The 27,685-nt window shown below is 37.0% G+C and overlaps 1 protein-coding gene across 3 annotated transcripts in view; it reads right to left on the bottom strand.

Moving 5' to 3' along the window:
* Positions 1-27,685, bottom strand: part of PPIP5K1 (diphosphoinositol pentakisphosphate kinase 1) — a 488,970-nt gene that overhangs the window by 149,011 nt on the left and 312,274 nt on the right. For 2 of the 3 annotated variants that reach the window (XM_053717727.1, XM_053717728.1), the window contains exons 26-27: positions 25,358-25,448; positions 19,539-19,667 (exon numbers count right to left, since the gene is read on the bottom strand). In XM_053717727.1, coding sequence (XP_053573702.1) covers positions 19,539-19,667; positions 25,358-25,448 — 220 coding nt within the window. The remainder of the gene's footprint in view (positions 1-19,538; positions 19,668-25,357; positions 25,449-27,685) is intronic. The other variant, XM_053717729.1, reaches the window with a different exon arrangement.

Below are 27,685 nucleotides of genomic sequence, written 5' to 3'. Positions count from 1 at the left end.
AAAAATTATAAAATATGAGGAAAAAATGAAAAAAAAAATGCACTTTTTCTAACTTTGAGTCCCAAAATTTCTTACACATCTACAACCACCATAAAATACCAATGCTAAACAGTTTCTAAATTTTGTCCTGAGTTTATAAATACCCAATGTTTACATGTTCTTTGCTTTTTTTGCAAGTTATAGGGCAATAAGTACAAGTATTAAACTTGGGGTATTTTGACTTTTTTCATGCAACCATTTTACCACCAATCTATGCCAAAGTTTGGGGGGGGGGGGAAAAAATAATTTGATTTTTTGACAAAATAGCAATTTAAGAATACATTTACTGATAATATTAAGGGTTACTGCCAAATAACACCCTCATATGTCTTCAGCAGCATCTCCTGGGTACAGTGATACCACCCATGTATAGGTGTGTCGGGTTCTCGGGGGGCTAAAAGCTCTTATTTTTAGGGAGCGCATTCCAGTTTTTCAACTTGGAATTTTCACATCGGTCATCATGCACCCATGTCCTATTTGGGACATTTCTGAAGCTGGTCAATGGAATTTACCCCCATCAAACCATATATTTTTGAAAAGTAGACACCCTAGGGTATTTCAAATGCTTGTATTTTAACACTTTCCATGCACTAATTCAACCACCAGTCTTTGTCAAACTTTTGGGTAGTCATTATTTTGTGTTATTTTTCACACACATTGTACTTTAGGCATGGATTCTCAGTTCCTGTTATGTGTTACTACCAAAAAACCCCTCAATATGTGTTCAACAACATCTCCTGAGTACAGTGATACCACCCATGTATAGGTGTGTCGGGTTCTCTGGGGGCTAAAAGGCCTTAATTTTAGGAAGCGCATTCCAGTTTTTCAACTTGGAATTTTCACATCGGTCATCATGCACCCATGTCCTATTTGGGACATTTCTGAAGCTGGTCAATGGAATTTACCCCCATCAAACCATATATTTTTGAAAAGTAGACACCCTAGGGTATTTCAAATGCTTGTATTTTAACACTTTCCATGCACTAATTCAACCACCAGTCTTTGTCAAACTTTTGGGTAGTCATTATTTTGTGTTATTTTTCACACACATTGTACTTTAGGCATGGATTCTCAGTTCCTGTTATGTGTTACTACCAAAAAACCCCTCAATATGTGTTCAACAACATCTCCTGAGTACAGTGATACCACCCATGTATAGGTGTGTCGGGTTCTCTGGGGGCTAAAAGGCCTTAATTTTAGGAAGCGCATTCCAGTTTTTCAACTTGGAATTTTCACATCGGTCATCATGCACCCATGTCCTATTTGGGACATTTCTGAAGCTGGTCAATGGAATTTACTCCCATCAAACCATATATTTTTGAAAAGTAGACACCCTAGGGTATTTCAAATGCTTGTATTTTAACACTTTCCATGCACTAATTCAACCACCAGTCTTTGTCAAACTTTTGGGTAGTCATTATTTTGTGTTATTTTTCACACACATTGTACTTTAGGCATGGATTCTCAGTTCCTGTTATGTGTTACTGCCAAAAAGCACCTCAATATGTGTTCAACAACATCTCCTGAGTACAGTGATACCACCTATGTATAGGTGTGTTGGGTTCTCTGGGGGCTAGAAGGCCTTATTTTTAGGAAGCGCATTCCAGTTTTTCAATTTGGAATTTTCACATCGGTCATCATGCACCCATGTCCTATTTGGGACATTTCTGAAGCCGGTCAATGAAATTTACCCCCATAAAACCATATATTTTTGAGAAGTAGACCCCCTAGGGTATTTGAAATGCTGGTATTTTCAAACTTTCCATGAACTTATTTAACCACCAGTCTTTGTCAAACTTTTGGGTAGTCATTTTTTTGTGTTATTTTTCACACACATTGTACTTTAGGCATGGATTCCCAGTTCCTGTTATGTGTTACTGCCAAAAAACACCTCAATATGTGTTCAACAACATCTCCTGAGTACAGTGATACCACCCATGTATAGGTGTGTTGGGTTCTCTGGGGGCTAGAAGGCCTTATTTTTAGGAAGCGCATTCCATTTTTTACACTTCCCCTTTTCACATCCCATGTACCCATGCTCTATTTAAGACATTTCTGAAGCCGGCCAATGTAATTTACCCCCATAAAACCATATATTTTTGAAAAGTAGACATCCTAGGGTATTTCAAATGCAGGTGTTTTAACACTTTCCATACACTAATTCAACCACTAGTCTTTGTCAAACTATTGGGCATTCATTTCTTTGTGTTATTTTTCACATACATTGTACTTTAGACATGGATTCACAGCTCCTGTTATGTGTTACTACCAAAGAAGACACCAATATGTGGTCACCAACATCTCCTGAGTGCAGTGATACCACCTATGCATAGGTTTGGTGGCTTGTTTGGGCGGTGCAATGCCAAATGTCTGACATGTGTTTGTGATTTTTTTTCACATTTAACATATTTTCTTTGCCTATTGTCTTTTTTGGGGGTCTTTTAACATACCCCAATTTATTTGTTTTCCATAAATGTGATTATATTTAAAAAGTTGACCCCCCAAGGTATTATACATGGAGTGGTTTGATGACTTTGATGCAACCGTTTTAGCCCAAAAAATTGGAGAAAGTATATGGTGGTAATTTTTCAATTTTCATTGTTACAGACACATTGCTTTTTTACTATGATTTAGGAGAGACTGTTGTAAGTTATTGCAAAAGAATACTTCAGGTTGTTTTCTGCAAGGCACCCTGAGTACACCTATGCCCCCCATGCATAGGTTTGCCAGGATTTTGGGAAGGTTATGTTACATGATTTTAGTTATTAAAAATGAGAGTATTTCTTCTGATAGGCCTATCTTTAGTTTGGGGCCTATCACATACCCCACTTTTATTTATTGCATTCAAAGTGTATATTTTTTAAATGTTGACACCCCAAGGTATTGTATATGGTGTGCTTTGATGCCTTTGAAGCAACCGTTTTAGCCCAAAAAATTGGAGAAAGTATATGGTGGTAATTTTTCAATTTTCATTTTTACAGACACATTGCTTTTTGACTATGATTTAGGAGAGATTGTTGTAAGTTATTGCAAAAGAATACTTCAGGTTGTTTTCTGCAAGGCACCCTGAGTACACCTATGCCCCCCATGCATAGGTTTGCCAGGATTTTGGGAAGGTTATGTTACAATTTTATGACTTGTGATTTTAGTTATTAAAAATTAGAGTATTTCTTCTGATAGGCCTATCTTTAGTTTGGGGCCTATCGCATACCCCACTTTTATTTATTGCATTCAAAGTGTATATTTTTTAAATGTTGACACCCCAAAGTATTGTATATGGTGTGCTTTGATGCCTTTGAAGCAACCGTTTTAGCCCAAAAAATTGGAGAAAGTGTATGGTGGTAATTTTTCAAATTTCATTTTTACAGACACATTGCTTTTTGACTATAATTTAGGAGAGACTGTTGTAAGTTATTACAAAAACATACTTCAGGTTGTTTTCTGCAAGGCATCCTGAGAACACCTATGTCCCCCATGCATAGGTTTGACAGGGGTTTTGGTTAAAAAAAAACAGGCCCAATTTTAGAAAAAAATAGAGTAGTGAAATGTAAAAATCTGGCACAGTAAAAGTAAAAAAAAACAAAAAAACATCTAACTGTAAACATAACCAAAAAAATATATATATATATGTAACAGCAAATGTATTTATTTTTTAAAAAATTGACCATTGTATGGTACCGCTTGAAGCAGTCCCCAATGCAGAGTGCAGGCTGTCCAGGGCAATCAGGACAGTAATATATGGTGTCCCTTCTCTTCCCCCTCTTGGTACAGACTCTGCATTTTTTTTGTGGTTTCTGCTTTGTGGCAGTAGGGGGGATTTAAAAATAAAATGGGTAGCCCCAACTCTGCTCTCTCCCATCACCGCCCGGGGAGCAGGTGCATCATGGTACAAAATCCCCGTAATAATCTGGAGCTGAAACTGTAAAAAAGTCTTTTTAACTCTGGGGTTTGCTTTTTTGAACAACAAAAAAGCGTTGTGGGTTGCAATCTGCATTAGGTAAATTGCAACCTTTTTGTACCAGGCCCTTGTCTTCCGCATAATTAGGTAGGGCTGCAGCAGCTGATCAGCCAGATCAACCCCACCCATATGCCGGTTATAAGACTTGATGCACACTGGCTTCCTTATGATCTCAGCTCTGCCACGTACAGAAACCGCCACCGTCCTCTCTGTGTGGATGGTGGTAAGAAGGTATACATCCTTCATGTCTCTGTACTTCAGTGCCAACAGCTCCTCTTGGCGCAGAGCTGAGGTCTCCCCCCTTCGTAGCCGGGTGCGTACAAGCTGTCCTGGGAAACCTGCGCGGTTCTTTTTAATTGTACCGCAAGCTACTGTATCAAAGCAATACAGTAGCTTGAACAAAAGGACACTTGTATAAAAATTGTCTAAGTACAAGTGATACCCTTTGTTCATTAGGGGTAATATCAGGTCCCAGACAATCTTGCCAGTGGTTCCCATATGTTCTGGGCAACCTGGAGGGTCAGGGTCCTTTCCCTCATACACCCGGAAGGCCTGAGTATACCCAGTCTCGCTGTCACAGAGCTTATACACCTTTACCCCATATCTGGAGCGTTTGGAAGGAATATACTGCTTGAATCCCAGCCTTCCCTTATACTTCATTAGGGATTCATCAACGCATATATTCCTTCCAGGTGTATAAGCCTCTGCAAACCTGGCAGAAAAGTGGGTTATCAGGGGGCGGATTTTATACAGCCTGTCAAATTGGGGATGCTCCCTAGGGGGGCACAGGCTGTTGTCGCTGAAGTGCATGAAATGCAGAATCATTTCATACCTCTTCCTCGACATAGTCTGGGAGAAAATGGGGGTAGAGCAGATGGGGCTAGTACTCCAGTAGGAGCGAATGGAGGGTTTCTTTATGATGCCCATCAGCATAGTCAATGCCCAGAATTTTTTGAATTCTGGCACATTGATGGGGGCCCATTGCTGCTTTGCCAAATATGTTCCAGGCTTTGCAGCACGGAACTGATGGGCATATAAATTAGTTTGGGCGACAATGTTCCCCAATATATCATTGCCCAGAAACACTTCCAGAAACTGCTGGGGGCTAAAACCTGCCACATCTATATTTATGCCAGCATTTGCTGTGAAGGGTGGGATATCTGGCCTCTGGAGATGAGGCGTTACCCACTCTTCAGCAGCAATGGCAGCAACACGCCTCCTTCTGGCAGGGGGGCTAGCAGGGGGGCTGGCAGGGGGGCTAGCAGCCACAGATACATCACTATCAGTTGAGACTGCATCTAGTGATGTATCTGAGCACATGGCAGGGTCAAAATTGGGGTCTGAGTCAGAAATAGAGGCATCTGACTCTGACGCAAGGATGGCATACGCCTCCTCAGCACTATATCTTTTCTGTGACATTTTTGTATCTGTCACAGAAAACAATTACTAAAAAAAATTAAATTAACTAAATTAATTAACTAAATTAACTAGCAAAAATGTACAGCTATGCTACTGCCAGTGATTTATAGCGATCACTGGCAAGCTAGAGGTTAATGGCTCTGAAAATTAAATTAACTAAATGTTTCTGAAAAGAGCCTTTGGGTTTTTAAAAAATTACAACAACAAAATTAACCCCTAAAAAAATGCACAGACAGCAAAAAAGTACAGCTATGCAACTGCCAGTGATTTATAGCGATCACTGGCAAGCTAGGGGTTAATGGCTCTGAAAATTAAATTAAATTAACTAAATTAATTAACTAAATTAACTAGCAAAAAAGTACAGCTATGCTACTGCCAGTGATTTATAGCGATCACTGGCAAGCTAGGGGTTAATGGCTCTGAAAATTAAATTAAATTAACTAAATGTTTCTGAAAAGAGCCTTTGGGTTTTTAAAAAATTACAACAACAAAATTAACCCCTAAAAAAAATGCACAGACAGCAAAAAAGTACAGCTATGCAACTGCCAGTGATTTATAGCGATCACTGGCAAGCTAGGGGTTAATGGCTCTGAAAATTAAATTAAATTAATTAAATTTAATTAACTAAATTAACTAGCAAAAAAGTACAGCTATGCTACTGCCAGTGATTTATAGCGATCACTGGCAAGCTAGGGGTTAATGGCTCTGAAAATTAAATTAAATTAACTAAATGTTTCTGAAAAGAGCCTTTGGGTTTTTAAAAAATTACAACAACAAAATTAACCCCTAAAAAATGCACAGACAGCAAAAAAGTACAGCTATGCAACTGCCAGTGATTTATAGCGATCACTGGCAAGCTAGGGGTTAATGGCTCTGAAAATTAAATTAAATTAACTAAATGTTTCTGAAAAGAGCCTTTGGGTTTTTAAAAAATTACAACAACAAAATTAACCCCTAAGAAAATGCACAGACAGCAAAAAAGTACAGCTATGCAACTGCCAGTGATTTATAGCGATCACTGGCAAGCTAGGGGTTAATGGCTCTGAAATTAAATTAAATTAACTAAATGTTTCTGAAAAGAGCCTTTGGGTTTTTAAAAAATTACAACAACAAAATTAACCCCTAAAAAAATACACAGACAGCAAAATGCAGCAAAAAAAAAGTGCACCTATGTTACCGCCAGTGATATATAGTGATCACTGGCAAGCTAGGGGTTAATGGCTCTGAAAATTAAATTAAATTAACTAAATGTTTCTGAAAAGAGCCTTTGGGTTTTTAAAAAATTACAACAACAAAATTAACCCCTAAAAAAATGCACAGACAGCAAAATGCAGCAAAAAAAAAGTGCACCTATGTTACTGCCAGTGATATATAGTGATCACTGGCAAGCTAGGGGTTAATGGCTCTGAAAAGAGCCTTTGGTTCTATATTTTTTAACAAATAAAAGAAATAAATCTCTCTCTCTGCTAAATACAGGTCTCTCTCTCTCTCCAACAAAATGGCAAGTGAGGAGAGGGAGGGAGATCCACACTGATCATAGTCAATATTTACAAATATTGACATGATCAGACAAATGGGGTATTTTATTATTATTTTTTTTTTAGGGTGGGAGGCTCAGATTGGGTGACCCTAGCTTGCCCCTATGATGAGGCAGGCTAGGGACACCCCCAGAGGCCCCATGATGCACTGGGCATCGCCATCTTGGATGCCTAGTGAAGGGGGAGGGGGGGGGCTATTTAGGGCTTTTTTTTTAATATACGTTTTTTTTTTTTTTTAATTATTACTTTTATTTTATAACTAACTAAGTGCCTCGACCCACCGAGGCACTTAGCACACAATCAGAGCATCGGAAGCGTGTCCGATCGCTTCCGATGCTCTGAAACACTGCCGGGCTCCACGTGGAGCGAAACCGGAAGTGATCACTCGTGGGGGAGTGATCAATCCGGTCCCGGCACTCGGGAACAGTATTGCAGGATGCCTAGACCTCAAGGCAAGCCTGCAATACTGTTAGAGCAGCTGGAAGCGATTCCGATCGCTTCCAGTGCTCTGTTAAACCGACGACGTATGCCATACGTCCTCGGTCGTTAAGTGCTTTTTTTTTGAGGACGTATGGCATACGTCGTCGGTCGTTAAGGGGTTAAAGGGACACTAAACTCAATTTTTTTTCTTTCATGATTCAGATAGAGCAAGCAATTTTAGGCAACTTTCTAATTTACTCCTATTATCAATTTTTCTTCATTCTCTTGCTATCTTTATTTAAAAAGCAGGAATGTGATGCATAGGAGCCGGACCATTTTTGGTTGAGAACCTGGGTTATGCTTGCTTATTGGTGGGTAACTGTAAGCCTCCAATAAGCAAGTGCTATCCATGGTGCTGAACCTAAAATGGGCTGGCTGCTAAGGTTTACATTCCTGCGTTTAAAATAAAGATAGCAAGAGAACAAAGAAAAAATGATAATAGAAGTAAATTAGAAAGTTGCTTAAAATTTCATGCTCAATCATGAAAAAAAAACTGGGTTCAGCGTCCCTTTAATACAAGTTGTACCTGTGATGATTTAAAGTAAACATGAAAGGATTGAAACATTTGCTCAAAGCATTTAATAAGTTTTGGAAAAAAAATCCCTGAAACTTGGTTTGAAGCAAGTAGCCAAAACTCGATTTAGCCACTGATTTTGTAATTTCATGTTTAATGAGATAGGAAAACATGGCCCTAATGGGTATTAGGTTTTGGCAAGTGTTTAGTGAACAACAGATTCTGACATACTCTCAAAGGCACAGAGAAAAGGAATTTTGCAACATATTTAGATTTTAAAAATAAATAAATAATTAGAAAAAAAAAAGAAAAAGAAAGTTACCACTGTTTACAGGCAAAGATATTTCCAATGTATTTTGAAATACATTACTATGAAATTCAAATTCCTTTTTATGTGGATTAATACAGGCAATAGTATTGGACTTGTAATGCAGGTTTAAAGGGCCACTAAACCCAAAATCTTTCTTTCATGATTCAGATAGAACATACAAATTTAAACAACATTACTATTTACTTCTATTATTTATTTTGCTTCATTTTTTAGATATCCTTATTAGAAGAAAAAGCAATGCACATGGGTGAGCCAATCACATGAGGCTTCTATATGCAGCAACCAACCAGCAGCTACTGAGCATATCTAGATATGCTTTTCAGCAAAGAATATCAAGAGAATAAAACAAATTAGATAATAGAAGTAAATTAGAAAGATGTTTAAAATTGCATTCTCTTTCTAAATAATAAAAGAAAAAAATGTGGGTTTCAATATTATTTTGTTCTCACTATAAAGCAAGTAGGTAAGTATTGCAACATTTTATTTTGAGATAACAGGGAATCTATATTTATTTATTTACAGACAATGCATTATTTATTAACTTATTTTAAAGACAGGATGACAAATGAGCCTTCCTTTTGTTTATTTGTCAAACCACTGCTATATTATGAATCTGTATGATTTTTCATAGCATTGTATCTTTTAGACCATTTTGCTAAAAATGTGAAGATGCAATGCAAATTCAATTAAAAAAACATTATCCAAGCATATGTGAATTTCAAAGGCACTACAATGTGAGCAGTCAAACAAATAGTTCCATATGGAAAAATGATATTTACTACTGTACTGATAATATGATTTATACTTAGACAAATCATGTTTAATCATATGATCTTCACTAAAGGCTATATAGGTTTGTACTACCTTGAAGTAGAAACTTCCCATAAGTCCACTCCTCTTTCCCTAAATATACTGAACTAGATCATTCTTGCCAGCTTAAGACTAATTTGGAGGGAGAAGATAAAAAGGATTTAGACAGCAATGAGGTACCAATGATTTGGAAAACACAGCCATTAGAATAACCTCTAGAGCTACAACTAATGTAAAAATGAACCGCATTGTTTTTAGTTTCCTATTTTTGGAGAATTTCCTTTAAAGAACAACCTCAACTGATATGAATCCAGGATAACACCCATAAATATACCGTAATTTTGTTTCCAAGCCAATCTACCACTCTACCCAAAAACTCTTATATATTGCTCCAAAGGACTAGAATCACTTTGTCACCTCTACTGAAGAAACCTTTACTAGGATATTGTTCAGACTTTGGTAAAGACCCTTGGAACTATACAACAACATAAGGACATTTAAAATGATCTTGATGGTTAGAGATGTGAAGATACATATTATTATATATTATACTTAATAGGTTTCAGGATAACAATGACAATATAGGATTTTACTCTTGAAAAAACTCTTACTAATTTCTTCAAAATGAAATATGATAGAAATACTCTTTTATGGAAAAAAGGGGAGGTATGAAGAAAAACTTTAATCTTGTTTCAAAGTAGGAACTTGATAAATGGCCAAAAGGCATGTAAAAAGGTGGTTTCTGGTGAAGGATCCAATGCAAACAGGTAGAGGAAGAACTTCGGTGTAGTAAGCTTGCCCCCTGTATCCCCTGGAAACAATAATGTTTACTTAAAGTGAAGGTAAACTTTGATGAATGAAAGTCCGTTTTTAAAAAAATACTATTAAAAACAGGGGTACTTTCATTCATCAAAGTTTATAAATCAGCCGTTTTGATTAAAAACTTACCTTTGTTTTTTTCACAGCCAGAGAGGCTTCCTCCAATCACAGTATGGCCTCAGGCAATAACCACCCGGGGGGCAAAGCCTTGATTGGAGGAAGCCGGATTAGTCAGACATATTAGTCATAGACGTGTGAAGAGAGGATTTCCAGGAGGGGGAAGCTGCTGTAGCTGTGAAAAGAAACAGAGGTAAGTTTTTAATCAAAACGGCTGCTTTGTAAACTTTGATGAATGAAAGTACCCCTGTTTTTAATAGTATTTTTAAAATACGGACTTTCATTCACCAAAGTTTACCTTCACTTTAAAGGTCTGACTAAGTTTAAAGCTATGTTCCCCTTACAAAAATCTCACACTTCCTGTTAACTGCTGAGCCATATTAAATGGATACTATACCCAAAATTTTTCTTTCATGATTCAGATAGAGCATGCAATTTTAAGCAACTTTCTAATTTACTTCTATTATCAATTTGTCTTTGTTTTATCTTTATCCACCAATCAGCAAGGGCAACCCAGGTTGTGAACCAAAAATGGGCCGGCTTCTAAACTTACATTCTTGCTTTTCAAATAAAGATAGCAAGAGAATGAAGAAAATTTGATAATAGGAGTAAATTAGAAAGTTGCTTAAAATTGCATGCTCTATCTGAATAATGAAAGATAACATTTGGGTTCAGTGTCCCTTTACGCCATAAAAGCAGAACCATGAGAGGGGAGAGATGCATTAAGAAAGTCCAACCTTTAATAACGGCACATTAAAATGTTACAGGCACAGCACTCAGTGTTGAAAATAGCTTACTGCCTACTGGCACTTTATCAGAGCTAGTGCATAGGTAAAGCCAAATGTAAATGCACCAACCACCATTCACGTTTATTACTCAACCAAAACAAATTCCTAATTTAAACATCAGTTTAAAAACATTATAAGGAACATGTGAGGCTAAATTAATGAGACTGAATGGAGACAGCTCGAACATCAAACCCTTGAATTTGGTTTGCTATGCCCTGTTAGAACAAGATTTAAACGTCATGATATATTTACCGGTATCTGAATGATTGCTACATAAGTAAAATCTCCTAACTTGTGAAAAAAAACACATAGGGCTAGATTACAAGTGGAGCGCTATTTTGCGCTCTTGCGTTAACTTTGCTAATTGGATAGTGCTCGTATTACAAGTTCAAAAAGTTGAACTTCGAATATCGCGATCGCGTGAACTTTTCTCCCATAGACTTCAATGAAGAGATAAACTGTGAAAAAAATGGATCCTCCCATAGACTTTAATGGGACGATAAACTGTGGGGGGGGGGGGGGGGGGGGGGAACTAACACCCACACTTGTGCGCTAACCCGACCGCGTGTATTCAAGAGTGCTAAACACGACATGCATTATGAATATTTCACATCCTAATGTGTTCTGTTTATTCTTAAATAATTTATATATATATATATATATATATAAAATTATTTTTGGTAAAATATATATATATATTTATACATGGAAACTTTTAATAGAAAATTATGTAGCCTTAAAAACATAAATTATGCTTACCAGATAATTTCATTTCCTTCTGTATAAAGAAAGTCCACGGCTTCATTCCTTACTGTTGGGAAATACTGAACCTGGCCACCAGGAGGTGGCAAAAACACCAGTCATTCTGCCAAGGGAACAAGGAACAGTAGAAGAAATATCAGGGTATAAAAGGTGCCAGAATAAAAATATAATTTAGGGGGCCGCCCATCGGAAAACAAAAACATCAAACTTGTAAAATTTAGAAAAAGTATGTAAGGAGGACCAGGTAGCTGCCTTACAAATCTGATCCATAGAGGCCTTGTTCTTAAAGGCCCAAGAGAAAGCCACTGCTCTAGTAGGATAAGCCATAATTCTCTGAGGAGGTTTATGTCCAGCTGTCTCATAAGCTAAGCGGATAACACTCCTTAACCAAAAACACAAGGAAGTCGCAGAGACCTTCTGCCCCTTACACTTCCCAGAATAGGCAACAAACAAGGAAGGAGTTTGTCTAAAATCCTTAGTAGCCTGAAGATAGAACTTCAAGGCTCGAAGCACGTCCAAATTATGAAGCAAATGTTCCTTCAAAGAAGGATTAGGACACAAGGAAGGAACCACAATCTCGTGATTGATACTGCGGTCAGACACGGCCTTAAGAAGAAACCCTAACTTAGTACGTCGGACAGTCTTATCAGAATAGAACACCAGATAAGGAGGCTCACATTGCAAAGCGTCAATCTTTGAAACTCTGCTTGCAGAAGCAATAGCCAATAGAAAAAGAACCTTCCAGGACAACAACTTAATGTCAATTTCATGCATAGGCTCAAACGGAGCCCGTTGCAAAATCTTAAGAACCAAATTCAGACTCCAAGGAAGAGCCGAAGATCTGAACACAGGTCTGATCCTAATCAGAGCCCTAACGAAAGACTGAACATCAGGAAGCTCTGAGAGCCTCTTGTGCAGTAAAACAGACAAGGCCTAAACCTGTCCCCTCAGGGAACTGGCCCGAAAGACCCTTCTCCAGTCCACCATGGAGAAACAACAGAATCCTGGCAACCTTAATTTTATGCCAGGGAAATCCACGCTCTTCACACCAGAATAAGTAGGTTCGCCACACCTTATGATAGATGCGACGAGTAACCGGCTTACAAGCTTGAATGAGAGTATCAATAACTCTCTCAGAAAACTTTCTCTTGGCAAGGACTAAGCGTTCAATCTCCACGCAGTCAGCCTCAGAGAATCTAGATTTTGATGAATCAAAGGACCTTGTTCTAGCAGATCCCTGCGACAAGGTAATTTCCATGGAGGAGAAGACATCCACACTAGATCCAGGGCCTCGATGGAGCAATCAGTATTACTGACGCCTGCTCCTGCTTGATGCGGGCCACTAACTGAGGAAGGAGTGGTAATGGTGGAAAAAGGTAGATTAGACTGAATCTCCAAGGCACTGCTAATGCATCTATTAGCTCCGCCTGATGATCCCTAGACCTCAACCCATATCTGGGTAGCTTGGTATTGAGACAAGACGCCGTGAGATCTATTTCCTGCATCCCCCACCTGCTGCATATCTCCGCAAACACTCTGGGATGAAGAGACCATTCCCCCGGATGAAAGGATTGGATTGTCTGCTGGGAAAATCCGCTTCTAAGTTGTCCACACTAGAATGTGGATCACTGACAGCGTACAGTTGTGGGCCTCCGCCCACTTAGAATCTGAGATACTTCCCTCATTGCTAGGGAGCTTCTCGTTCCTCCCTGATGGTTGATGTAAGCCACCGAGGTTATGTTGTCTGATTGGAATCTGAGAAACCGGGACAAGCCCAGAAGAGGCCAAGCCTTCAGAGCATTGTAGACTGCTCAAAGTTCAAGAATGTTGATCGGGAGGGAGCGTTCCTCCTGAGACCACAGGTCCTATGCCAAACTTGTTTAAGCACTTTAGGCCCAGAATCGGGCGGAAAGTTCCCTCTTTCTTTGGGACCACGAACAGGTTTGAATAATATCCCAAACCTCTTTCTGTGATAGGAAACGGGACAATGACCCCTAAGGAGGCCAGATCCCGCATGCACCCCAGAAAGGCTTCCCTCTTTTCTGGTCTGGAAGACGGGCTTGAGAGCAGAAATCTGCCCTTGGGTGAATGAGAATTGAAACCTATCTTGTATCCCTGAGTTATGGCCTCCAGGACCCATGGATCCTGCACGTCCCTGAACCAAGCGTCTGAAAACAGTAACTGTTTGCCTCTACACGTTTCAGCGCCGAATTGGGGTCTGCCCCTTCATGCCGACTTGGTCTCGGCGTGATTCTTGTTCTGCTTGGATTTATTCCACAATTGGGCCGGCTTGCAAGTGCTCTTGGTTTGCTCAGGCTTAGGGGAGGCCTGCTGACGTTGGGACTTTTTAGAATGAAAATTAGATCCTTGTCCTTTAGATTTGTTCTTTTTATCCTGCGGTAGGAAGGCACCCTTGCCCCCTGTAACTGTGAAGATAATTGAGTCCAGGCCTGGACCAAATAAAATATTTCCCTTAAAGGGAAAGGAACATAGTCTAGACTTAGAAGTCATGTCCGCAGACCAGGACTTCTGCCAGAGCGCAGAACTGTACTGAGAACCCAGAAATCTTAGCATTCAGGCAAATAATCTGCATGTTTGCATCACAGATAAAAGAAATAGCAATTCTCAAAGCTTTAATTCTTTCTTGGATAACGTCGAGGGGACCCTCCACCTCGATCAAATCCGCTAAGGAGTCACACCAGTAGGCCGCAGCTCCAGCAACCAAGGCAACAGCCACTCCCGGTTGAAACAGGTATCCCGTATGCTGAAACATCTTTCTGAGAAAAGTTTCCATCTACTTATCCATCGGCTCTCTGAATGACAAGCTAGACTCAAGTGGGATAGTAGCACGCTTGGCTAGCGTGGAGATAGCGCCATCCACCTTAGGGACGGAACCCCACAACTTCAGCTGAGAATCCAGGATCGGGAATTATTTTTAAAGGCAGATGAAGGGGAAAAGGAAGATCCAAGTGTGTCCCATTCGTTCTTATAATGTCCGCCATTTTTACAGGTACAGGAAAAGTTAGCGGTGCTACCCTGTCCTCGTACACTCTGTCCAATTTAGGAATCAAAGGTTCATCAGGCAACTTGGCCTCTGTAACCTCTAATGTTGACAGAACCTCCTTTAGAAGAAAACGTAAGTGTTCAATTTTAAATCTAAAGACTGGCTCCTCCTCACCCGAAAGCCTAGAGGTAGCAGACTCCCAAGATTCTATTTAAGATAAAGGAGCCACACTGTGACCCTGTCTTGTAGCGTTTTTAACATATGTAAAAATTAACTCTCCCTGCATCTCCAGACTCTAACTTTCGTCAATGCTCTCACTGAGAGGCTGACAATACTACTTAAAACTCCAATCCCATATAGAAGGGCATATACCCCTCCTGAGGAACAACTCTGAAATCTTCTGACACTTCTCTGCCATCCTTCTGTGATGAAAGGCAAAGAATGACTGGGAGATGGGGGAAGTGGGAGAGGTATTTAACCCTTTGGCTGGGGTGTCTTTGCCTCCTCCTGGTGGCCAGGTTAAGTATTTCCCAACAGCAAGGAATGAAGCCGTGGACTCTCCTTATATTAAGAAGGAAATGCCATGCTTTCCGAGAAGCATGTAAAAGAACATATACGCCTTTTGTTTATTCAACAGTTCAATAGGGGCAGGCTGCAGGATTAAATCCCTTAATGATAGAAACTTGTCTGTTATTCAATGTGTAACATATTTCAAAATGAATATTTAAACATACAAGAGGTTTAGAATCTTCAGCTAGTTACAGACCTAATTTTCTGAGAAATGTTAAAACAAACAAGGGAATGAGAAACCCCTTCCCACTTAGAACATGTACACACAGGATTTTAACTTGACATGTAGGCCACACAAAAGCATAGCCTTTATGCTGGTATGTAGAAAAGTTTTCCTCTATAGTCATTTAAAGTGAATGTAAACTCTCATGAATTAGTGCCCGGTTTTTAAAAATACTATTAAAAACAGGGGCACTTTCATTCATGAAAGTTTACATTGCAGCGTATTTTTACAAATACTTACCTTTCTCTTGAGCAAAGCTGGGTCGCCGATCCCCTGCCCGCAGTTCCTCTGTACTGATGTTACCAATGAGGAAACCGGCTTCCTCCAATCATGGCTTCCCCCCCAGAGCGTCCATCTCGTGAGGCCACGCCGTGATTGGAGGATGCCGGTTTCGTCACTGCTGTGTAAGTACAGCAGGAGAAGCAGGCGAGGGATCGGTGATCTTGCTTTGCTCAACGCTGCAATGTAAACTTTGATGAACGAAAGTGCCCCTGTTTTTAATAGTATTTTTAAAAACCGGGCACTTATTCATTAAAATATACATTCACTTTAAGTCCTATAGACAGTAGAACTATTCATATAAATAGAGTTGCAGCACTACAGATCAGGTAAACACTACAAGTTTATTGACACAAAAATCACAAGATTACAGGACACTATGCTAGTACCTTCAACAAGTGGGGGAGAAGAATTACTAGAAGAACAGCTCATATCCAAAAAATCCTATGGGAATCAGATGACACATTCTGTTTAGGCCGAAATGAATGGACTTGAGGAGACACTGAAAGCTTAAATCTAAAGGAGTACCTTCTGCTAACAACATAACTGAAATGAAGATACAATAGATTCCAAGGGAAAAGGGAACCAATTAACTCATGAGCCCAAGACTGGCAGACAGGGAAGTATATTACCCCTGCATTACAGATATCACATAGCTTAGACTAGAGCAGAGCTACAGCCTAAGATATCATATTCTAAATTGGTACAAAAGAAGCTAAAACAACAGTGAGGAGAGGAATCATGAATATTTCTATGATTTTTTTTCCCCTTCATCTTCTCTTAGTGGCACAAAGCAATATACCCACCAGTGAGGATCATATGATTTCATAATATATTCAGATATTTTTGTTTTTAAAAAAAATCTTGATGAAATGTTTAGCTTGAATGTATTTATCAATGCATTTATACCTGTAAAATAAAAAGTCACAAAATTATCTGACTCTTATTTATGCTCTTCTCAAGCACCAATGTAGAACACCTCCACTCACTTGTACACAAAACATTTTGCTTTGTACACCTTTGTATAATTTCCATTGATAATCTGAGAATATATTATTTTATGAAGCTATTACCAATTATCAAAAGACAAATGATGAGTCTACAATGTATTTCAAAACATATCTAAATCATAAATCCTACACATACTTCCAAATGTACCTAATATTTCCTAAGGCAGTGCTCCTTAAATTATGGGGGGTCCCTTAAAAATGTTTGAGGGTTCCCACAACAATTGACAATGTACTGTAAGTGTGTGTGTTGTGAGTGTATGAGTGACTGTGTGTTTGTAGGAGTGTGAGTGGGTATGAATACCCCCCCCCCCCCATATTTTGCTTAAAGGTAAATGAAACCCAAAATCTATATTTCTTATTTTCATGATTCAAATAGAGCATGTGATTTTAAACAACTTTCCAAATTGACTTATTTTATCAAATTTGCTTAATTCTCCTGTTGAAGGAGCAGCAATGCACTACTGGGAGCTATCTGAACACATTTGGTGAACCAATGAAAATAAAAAAAATTGCAGCTATCAATCAGCAGCTAGCTCCCCCAGTAATGCATTGTAGACACGGAGTCTGTCTAGGTATGCGTTTCCACAAATGATACTAAGAGAATAAAGCAAATTAGATAAAAAAGTAAATTGGAAAGTTGTTTAAAATCACATGTTCTTTCTGAATCACGAAAGAACAATTTTGGGGTTCATGTCCCTTTAATGTGCGGTAAACACATAATAATGTTGTACCTCCTCAAATGCATGGGCATTGCTCATAACCACAAGCGGGTAGAAGCTTACATGGAAGATACATTGAGTTAGTCCAGTGGTTTCCAAACCTGTCCTGAGGCCTCTCTAATAAGCCAGATTTTCAGGATATCTGGACTAGAGCATAGGTAAAACAATCAGCTGATTAGTAACCATGGTTATTATTAGTCTACTCTCACCCAAGGTAATCCTGAAAATCTTGGGCTGTTAGGGAGACCTGAGGACAAGTTTGAAAACCCCTGGGTTAGACAAACTGTTACTGATTAGCAATACCTATAAAAGTTGAACCTCTATAAAAATTGTATAACAGTCTGATAAGGGGTTAGTTTTGAACTACATTATAATAATGGGGCTCACAATGCAAAAAGGGGTCCCAGATGGAAAAAGTTGAAGAAACTCTATCCTTAAAGGGACACTGAACCCAAATTTTTCTTTCGGGATTCAGAAAGAGCATGCAATTTTAAGCAACTTTCTAATTTACTCCTATTATCATTTTTTCTTCATTCCCTTGCTATCTTTATTTGAAAAAGAAGGCATCTAAGCTTTTTTTGGGGTTCAGAACTGTGGACAGCACTTTTTTATTGGTGGATTAATTTATCCACCAATCAGCAAGAACAACCCAGGTTGTTCACCAAAAATGGGCCGGCATCTAAACTTACATTCTTGCATTTCAAATAAAGATACCAAGAGAATGAAGAAAATTTGATAATAGAAGTAAATAAGAAAGTTGCTTAAAATTGCATGATCTATCTGAATCATGAAAGAAAAAATTTGGGTTCAGTGTCCCTTTAACCACAGTATCATTTTACTCAGTAAATGCTGAAATGAATTCAGTTCCACCAGCAGTGTATGAACCTGTGCTTACTACAGAATTTTCATCAAGTATAGACCATTGCTAAATTATTAAAAATGTAAAAACTAATGGAAAACAATACAGTGATTAGTGCTACAAGAGTAACTACACTAATCTGAGAATGTAATACTTAATTAACATTTTCTCCACATTTTGTTTACCAATTCATTATCAGGTTAATTTAGGCAAAGTAATTGGACATTTGAATATGTATAGAATAGATAAACCCCTTTTAAAATTCCTGAAGTAAGCTTTGTTCAATGTTTTTCAAGCAGCCAATAGAGAATTCCTGAAAGGAATATTAAGGGAAGATAAATTTCCCATTTGTGTGAATGATGAAACATTTTCTTGATGCTTTGTACTTAATGAATCCACTGGGAGTGAGAGCAGTCAATAGAGCTAAAGAATTAATATACTACAGAGACACATTTCTAGATAAAATGGAGAACAGTGTATGTGTGCAATACTTTACAGTAGCAGCTCAGGGACAAACAGGTCCCCTTACCTTAAATTAAGCCACTGGAACAAATATGTTGAAGGTGAAATGTTACTCAAGCAGAATTATACCCTATTGCTGAAGACTATGGAAAACATCCTCTTAGTTTATTTTGTACATTTCAGATGCCTGTCCATAGCAAAGTCTAAACTGCAGATTTAGCCAGAAAAAGAAAATGTAATGGAAAACAGAATAACCTTCAGGAAGAAAAATACATTGTCAAGCCCTCAAAACATATTGACTTTCCTTCAAAGTAGCATATGAGGAAAACCTTAATACTTGCAGGTATTTGATATTATTTTCTTAAACAGAATAAGGGCTCCTGATCACACTATCTCTCATTTATTCAAATAATTATCAGCTATCTATTGTATAATACTGCAAGTTAAATGCAAAAGTTCCAGATTATATCTGTGCATAGTGATATTATGAACAGTGTGCATCATATAATTGTTGTGTCATATGAAGCAGATAAAACCATATTTATTCCTACATTTTGCTTCTCTTCTGACCGTTTTGTAACAAACACTGGCTTAATAAAATGTTCTGATCTCCTGTGGAACTCAGTAAAGTTTACAGCAAAGCTAACATCAGCCCTGTTATTGTATTGCTTAATGCATTAGTGGCCAAGCTCCATTTACAAAACATTTGTTTTTGTTTGATGTCACTACAACATTAGATTCTACACATGCAGGAAAACCCTCCTTTCCAAAGACTGATCAGTAAGGTTGACCACTGGGCACGGACATATAATGCAGCTGGCTTTAAAACACACATACCGTCTTTGTAAGTCAGGCTGGCAGCGGCGCTGATTTTTTTACGGTGGCTGCGTGCGTAGTCCTGTAGGTTTGGAGCGCTGGAGGAGCCTCCTAGCACTGTGGTGCTGAACAGACCAGTGCACTGTGATCCTGGAAAGGTGGGTGATGGTGGTTAGTAATCACACAGATCCACAACATGCCATTTAGACACATCATCACAGTTAACTGTGGATCTTTCCTTTTGCAGTATTATTGATCTTCATTTGCAATCCATGAAACAGGATTCTATCTGTATTTAGTAAAAGATTATTCAGTGACATCAGAGCAAACTGGGAATTCCTAGGGCACTCCACTAGAAAACTTTAATATAAGTAATTAAAAGGGGAGGTGTGGGAAATGGCTTTATTTTACATGCAAGCTACTGGGAACCAAATTGATTGTTTTATTACACTGCACTAAGCGGCTATAATAAACACATTTGGGTTTCCTTTTATGAAATTATGTTTTAGTAGTATTAGTTTAAAGGTTATACTTATTTTTTTAATTTAAAGGGGAAAAGGACAGAAGAGGATAAAACCTGGCTGAGTCACTGGAGGGCGTTCTTACCTCCCAGTTATGAAAAGATGACGAACATATGGGAGAACATGTCCCAAAAGTTTTAAATTCTCAATAAAAGGACTACAAAATGGAAAGCCATATGTTGAATGAAAGCTATGTAACCATACATTTTGCTTTGGTCTACACACTAGCGAGCAGTCACAGAAAAAGCAAAAAGCATACAAGCACGTTATCAAATGATAACCTTGTCGAGCTGATGTATAAGAAGCATGAATGGCATATAAAGAACAAATAGACTAAATCAATATATATAGAGAACATGGGAAAACAAAACTGCAGAGATGAATTGAAAACCAAAATCAAAAGGTAATGTGACCAGCATTCTAGAGAGAAACCAAAGAGAAAATGACCATATCTGAAAAGAAAGCAATGGAACAGATTATCAGGAACTACTCAACTAATGACAAAAATCTACAGCACTTTACAAGACAATGTGAGTTATTTGACATAAGATACCATAGCACAGTACTGGTACAAAACCCTTTATCCAAACTGCTGTGGGACCAGAAAAGGTTTGGAATTTGGAATATTTGTATATTTGCTTCTGTAAAATGAGACAGCTTAGAGAGGGGATTGGACCAAGTGTGAACAACTATATCTTTTTTATTTAGGCAATATTTACATGTTATAATACAGCTTATACATGCAGGTTGAAGGTAGTCATATCATTTTTAACACTATTGCATGCATAGTACCATCAGAAAGATAGTAAATGAATAAATATAGACTAAAATTTGCACTTCACTTTAATAGAATGGCGTGCGTTATTTATTAGATTTTTTGCATGCACCAAAAATAAAAAATAGGAACAGGCATCAACAAGATTAATGTAATACTGTATTATAAATATATTAAGCTTACTATCTTTCCCCATCAACAAGAAGACAGACCTTTTCAGCCAATCATAGTGATTCACACATGAAGGCATAAAAAAATGGCGACCTACTGGTGGGGAAAAACTGTAATTTTACAAATATTAAAGAAAAAAGTCTGGATTTCTGAATCATTAAGGATGTTGGAATTCCGGATTTGGGGATTTGTACCTGTATTAGTTTACAAGGTGCAAAAAGCTTCCTGTTCCTCAAATATGAGGGTTGTATGCAGCTTATATTATAATGATTCAAAATAATGCACAAAATACAAAAATAATGAAATGCACATTTACATTTTACCAGCGGCAAATATAAGACTGAATAAAACTACCAAATATAATGAATAATAAAATAAAATTGAATTAGGAACACGATTATAACATGAAATTCATAACTACGATGAAGTAAAAAGGTTCAGCATTAGACTAGGTAAAGGGACAAAGTTATCATAAACTCATCTGTTCTCACATGAGATGTAAACAAATGGATTGACAATGAATAAAGTGGTTAAAAATCCTTAAAAGGATACAGTTTCCTAAAAAAACAAGTAAAGTTAGATTTACATAACATTAAAACTGTACAGTATATTTTATGATGGGCATTTTTAAAAAACAATATACAAGATATATTTTACATTTTCTCTGTAGCCAGATATTCTAACATTTAGCTTAAAGTAAAATGGAAGTCAAAAAGAAACTTTCATCATTCATGAAGAGCTTACAATCTTAGAGTGACTTTCCAATATCCTCCTGTTATCAAATTTACTATTTTTTTCTTTGCCTCCTTAATTAAAACTTTGCCCCTTTCCATGATGACATACTGTAGTAGGCTCTAGAGTGTAAATATATTTAGAACTATGTGGCATCAATGTGTGCAGCAATGTTATTATACAGGCAAGCTGTAGAGGGCGCTGCAGTAGGCAGAGAACACACATAGCTCCAGATATTTCCAACAACCAGGAATAATACTAGCAGGGTTCTTCCAAGGTCCTTTTTAATGCGTGCACCACCCAGCTGATATTACTGACCACCAAAATTAAGCTAAAATTGGCCAATATTATTTTCTCTTAATATTTATTGCTCAAATTATCATTAAATAAATGTATGTTAAATTATGCAATCAATTTGTGCTTTGCATAGCATAAAATGTTATAATATTAGAAAGTATTACACTGTCCCCATCTGGCTACTCTGTGGAGAATACTGCCTAGTGTGTTATATATATATATATAAAAATAAAAAAAAAACAGTTTAGCAATGAAAACGATACACTAACTGGCACTCACTTAACACAATCAATTATCTAACATGTTACCAAACATAAAAGTTACCTTTTAATTAGATAATATATTTAAAAAAGGTAACAAAGTGGCACTTAAAAAAACAATGAAAATATTCCAATAGACACCACAGAAAAGCCAAATATGAATATATGTATCCGGAGCCTTCTTCTGTATGCCCTCATTAAAAGGCCAAGTTTCAACCAGGGAGCCAAAAGAAGGAAATAAAGAAATCTAATGACATAAGTGAGTTGAAAAGTTGTTTTATTTTTTTAAAAGTGATATGCTCAATCTGATTCATGAAAATATAATTTTAACTTTCATTTCCCTTTCATGAATACGGGTAAAACAAAAAGAATATTGTTGTTTTAAGAAATCAGATATTCATGTGATTAGTAACCCTACACACCAACAGACCCAAGGGTCTTGTCCTCATCAGCCAATATAAAAATGATCCTTTGGCAACAATTGTGCACAAACATGCATTTACTGCTAGTTATATCAGTATACACACCTGTCTCAGCCCTAACCTTTTCATACAAAACACATTTTAACATAGTTATTAATGTAAGTCTTCAAGTCTACTTAATCAAACTGTGCCTCAAATAAAGAGCCATATATGAGGTATGAAATATATTCCTAGAATGATTTAGCTGTATGGATAGTATAATGCTTAGTTCATTTTTAAATTAACTTTCCTTAAAAGAAGTCTGCTTGTTTTAGACACAGGTGACCATAGCACACTTAAAGAAACAATAGTGCTGACTGTGTTAGCAAATAGGAAAGTCTGTTAGGCAGAAAGCAGCTATTATCATTATGTTAGTAAGCAGTATCATCTTAAAGGCTTAGTACAGACAAATTGGCACTAATTTTATTTTAACATCAACGCCATCCATAACTTGTGTTCAGATTACATTTTTAGCTATTAGGCTTTGGTGACATTTAGAAACACTTATACCACCAACCTAATCATGGTAAAATAAACTAACTATACTGATCCAGTTGATGTAAAATTGATAATATAAAAATGATTACCTAGAAAATGTGCTTTTTAACAAAATACTAACTACTGAAAATCAGTAAACCGTCCTTTTAACAAGGAGGTAAATGCATTCATACCATTTCATTAGAAAAGTTGTTTCATTATTAATAATATTATAGTTAATATATTAGAATTAACCAATTATTAATATGAATGTGGAAGCAGGATTCAACAAAAAGGGACATTTTAAGTTGAGGGATTTAAATAAAAAAATATGAACTGAAGGGACACAGTTAAAAAAAAAATAAGAGAGAGAGAGACACGTGGGCAACAATTTCACAAGAATAAACAGACTATACTCACCACACTGACAATTTAACACAGGTGGAATTGAGTCAATAATATAGAATTTATATACAGATATCTGCACACCATTTTTATATAATTGTTATAATAATGGGAAATAAAGCTTTCTTCTCTCTTTTGTAATCTATAAATGTCAAGTCCTCTTTATCCCAAAGCATAAATACCTTTGTAAGAAGTCAGCTGAGGTATATCCAGACATAAAGAGATAGTTTTATCAATCCTTGGCGGACAGCGGTGTATATATTTGCAAATCCACTGCTGGAAGTTTGCACTTGTGTGCAACCCCACCTCCTGCCCGCGAACAGCCTTTCACGAGCGGGCAGGAGCTGTCAATCTCCCCGGTCGGACGAGACCGAAGAGATTGAAATTCTCCACCTAAGAGGTGGAGAACAGAGTAGGGTAGCAGCAGTCTGATGAGCGCTGCTTGATAAATCCTGACTGCAAGTTCTCTTGGGCAAACCTGCAGTCAAAGGAGGAGAAGGGCTTGATAAATGAATAGTAGGTCAAAGAGTTTATCCTGCCCCTAGTGACAACCCAAACAACTCTTCCATGTTATACAAGTAACATACCTGCAGTGTCACAAACGAGGAAGATAGAAATTTAAATTTTGATGACAGATAAGAAACATAGGCCCATCAAGTCGGGCCAAAATTTCCTAAAAGCGTAAACTTATCTATTTTATGGGATAGCCTTATGCTAATCCGAGGCATTCTTGAAGTCCCCCACAGTGTTGGTCTTTACCACTTCTAATGGAAGTTTATTCCATGAATCAATCCCCCTTTCTGTAAAGAAGTGCTTCCTCAAATTACTCCTGAACCTACTACCATTCAGCTTGAGATCATGACCCCTTGTTCATGATTTTTTCTTTATAGCCACACAACTAAGAATCTATACGCTTCAGAAAGTTTATGCATCTTTATTTTCTTAACAGTATTATTTTACATTATTCCATGCTTGTTATTAGTTGTATAATAATCAGTTGGGGACAACTAATTATGCTTGGGATGGCGCTTCATTGGTAATCACTGTATTGTTTCAGTGTTCTTTTGCTAATACACAGACGGTTATTGCAAATCTTAATATCTCTTTTCTGTTATGATTATGTTTGCCTGATCATTTCTAACATACTACAATAAACATTTTGGCTCCATAGGGTTGATTGTTGCATTTGGACACAAAGACTGCTCATTACAATAGAGCTTGGTCTACCTTAATGCTAAGATATAGATACATACTGTATATCCTTAGGTCAAATCAAAGGTGCGATAAAAAATAAAATGTGTTGCTTTTCTTTTTTAAACAAAGAAGGGATTAAAGTGAAATACCTCCTTTACCAACAGCTGACCAATCATAGACCCCATGATGGTGAGAAACTACATGTGCTCACAAGGCTCAGGCTGACCAGCTAAATATAGTATAACAATGCTTAATGTATAGTGGTTTTGAACATACTATAATATAAAATGAACTAAAAAAATAATACAGTGTTAGAAAAATACATTTTATATACAGAAAAGCATGCATTATACAAGACATCATTCTGCAGTCTTCTCATAATACACATAATATTCACCACCATCATCAAAATGTAACTTTCACCTATACTCCTATAGATACTTAACTCCATGATATATGAACATTGATTTCTTTGACAAGTAAAAGTCTAAAAAAAAGGTGCATCTATTTTGACAAGGAAGCAAATACAGACGGGTGTATAACATACCTAAGCCACTCTGCTTCATGTCTGAGGGGTGCCTGGCATAGGAGGAGAAGAGACGGTAACCTCCAGCTTTAGATGAGGTTTCAGAAAGAACCTGAAATAGGAAAACTATTTATTAAAATGAGTTGCAATGCATATATTTATCATATACTAGGGATTGGCTCAATACAAATTATGAATAAACACTTCATTGATAATTACAAATGCTGGGAAGGAATATGCACTCAACTGGTTAACAGCAGCATATAAAACTCACAAAAAAATCAACATCAGAAGGGAAAATCTGTACTGAAGCATTTGGAGGGGAATACAAAGACATGCGCTATCCAGTATGGAATACTAACATGCATAGATTACAGACTTTACACATTACAGATTGCTCTGATACAGATAGCTGGGTACATACTCTGCACTGGTGGTGCCATGTTTACAAAGCAGTGCAACCGCATAGGGTACAGAATGCCCCATTCATTTAGGTTGAATGGAATGTCCTTAATCGTTTAGCAGTGCTTTATAAATAAGGCTGGAAATCTTCACTGCAGTATCACTTGTTAAAAAAACAGTAAGCGGCAATAATAAATATATAACAGAAAGACACAGGAAAAGTGATGGAGGGGAAAAATGCCAAACAGAGGGTGAAGGCGAAGAGGGCAGCACTGAATGGCATAGATGCTTACTAGCTTTGTTCATTGGTATTTTGGCTCATGTCACTAGCTTTTCCAGGCTATAGCTAAACCATAGAGAGAAAGCTGGAGGCAGCCAATGATAGTAAACTTCTACAAAATATATCTGCAGAAGCAAAGAGGACAGACATCCACCACTCGCCTGCTTGTTATAATATACACATGCTAAGTCTGCAAAGAAGTATTTTAATATTACATTTATATAGTAAAAGGCCATTAAAGTTACCCATGGCAAGTACATCTTTTTCCAAAATAATTCTTAGCTAATTATAATGAAATCTGTCATTAAATCTAGAAATTACTACAATATTTTAATAAATCATTTTAATTATATTTTAATAAGGTCTAAAATATAAATAATTTTCTATCAGCTGCTTATATTTATATTTTACGTGCCAAATACTTTATATAAGCTATTATTTAATAGCTATGTTGTTCAAAAAACAAAGATAAGAAAGATGAACACAGTTTGAATAAAAACAGAGATCAAAATAAATATAACTATATTGCTAAAATAACACCTGATAAAAATAACAGTTGCTAGAATTTCCCAGGTGTATTGCAAGTATAAGTAAAGAAAAAACAAAATGGTGACACATCCCTTCAACAATTAGGCAGAATTTCTGTACTGACTTTTGATGCAACACATAAATGAAGTTCCCACCTTTCTCGACAATTCTGTACGCAAACACATTTTAGAAATAAATCAAACATTCTAATGCATTACATTTCCAATTATTCTAGATAATTACATTATTAAATACGATCTGCAGCAAGGTATAGAACAGAACAAGAAAAGCAAGAATCAATTGCATTAATTATTTACATATACCAATCAGCTTTTGTTAGCTGGATTAACTAGTAGATCTATGAATCATTAAAATGTGTTTTAAAACAGCTGAACTTGTTTGTATGTATGTATGTATGTGTGTGTATATATATATATATATATATATATATTCCCCTAAGGGGAACCATACGTGGACTTTTTGCTCAATGTGCTTAGAGGAATATGGCAGCACCTCACTGATAATGCCCAGTAAAAGCTGAATAGATCATCTGGGGTTGCCATGTTTCTTGTACAGAGAGGAACTGCCTGGTATTTCAGGGCTGGACTAACCTTGTTAGGCGGGATCAGACAGATATATACTTCAGGAAAGTTCTTCTCTGTGAAAAGTATTATTAGGCAAAAAAAAGCTGCTCCCGGGTGGTAAATCGCCAAAGAACAAGCTAACAAGTTATTGAGTTGGTGTTTCTTCCTGAAAATATATATATATATATATATATATATATATATGCGCACACACGCATATACAGTGTTCTCCCCAGCACCTTTTTAATGGGTGGCCCAACTGGCTGATTTTACTGCCCGACAAGATAAAATTTAAATAACTATAAAGATAAAATTAGTTAAATTGTATTTATTTCAATGTGTGTTGCACAAAATATCATTAAATCATTTTATATTAAATTGTGCAATTAATCTGTCATCTGGCTACATACACACTATTGTGCAAAAGTTTTAGACAGGTATGAAAAAAAAGTTGTAAAGCAAAAAAACTTTAAAGTAAGAAAGTAAAAGGTTTATTTTTTTATGAATTAACAAAATGCAAAGTGAACAGAAGAAAAATGTAAGTCCCATCATTAT

Source organism: Bombina bombina, chromosome 6, assembly GCF_027579735.1.
Source record: "Bombina bombina isolate aBomBom1 chromosome 6, aBomBom1.pri, whole genome shotgun sequence".
Lineage (NCBI taxonomy): Eukaryota > Metazoa > Chordata > Amphibia > Anura > Bombinatoridae > Bombina > Bombina bombina.
The sequence above is the reverse complement of the archived record's forward strand: the minus strand, read 5'-3'. Positions and strand labels throughout refer to the sequence as shown.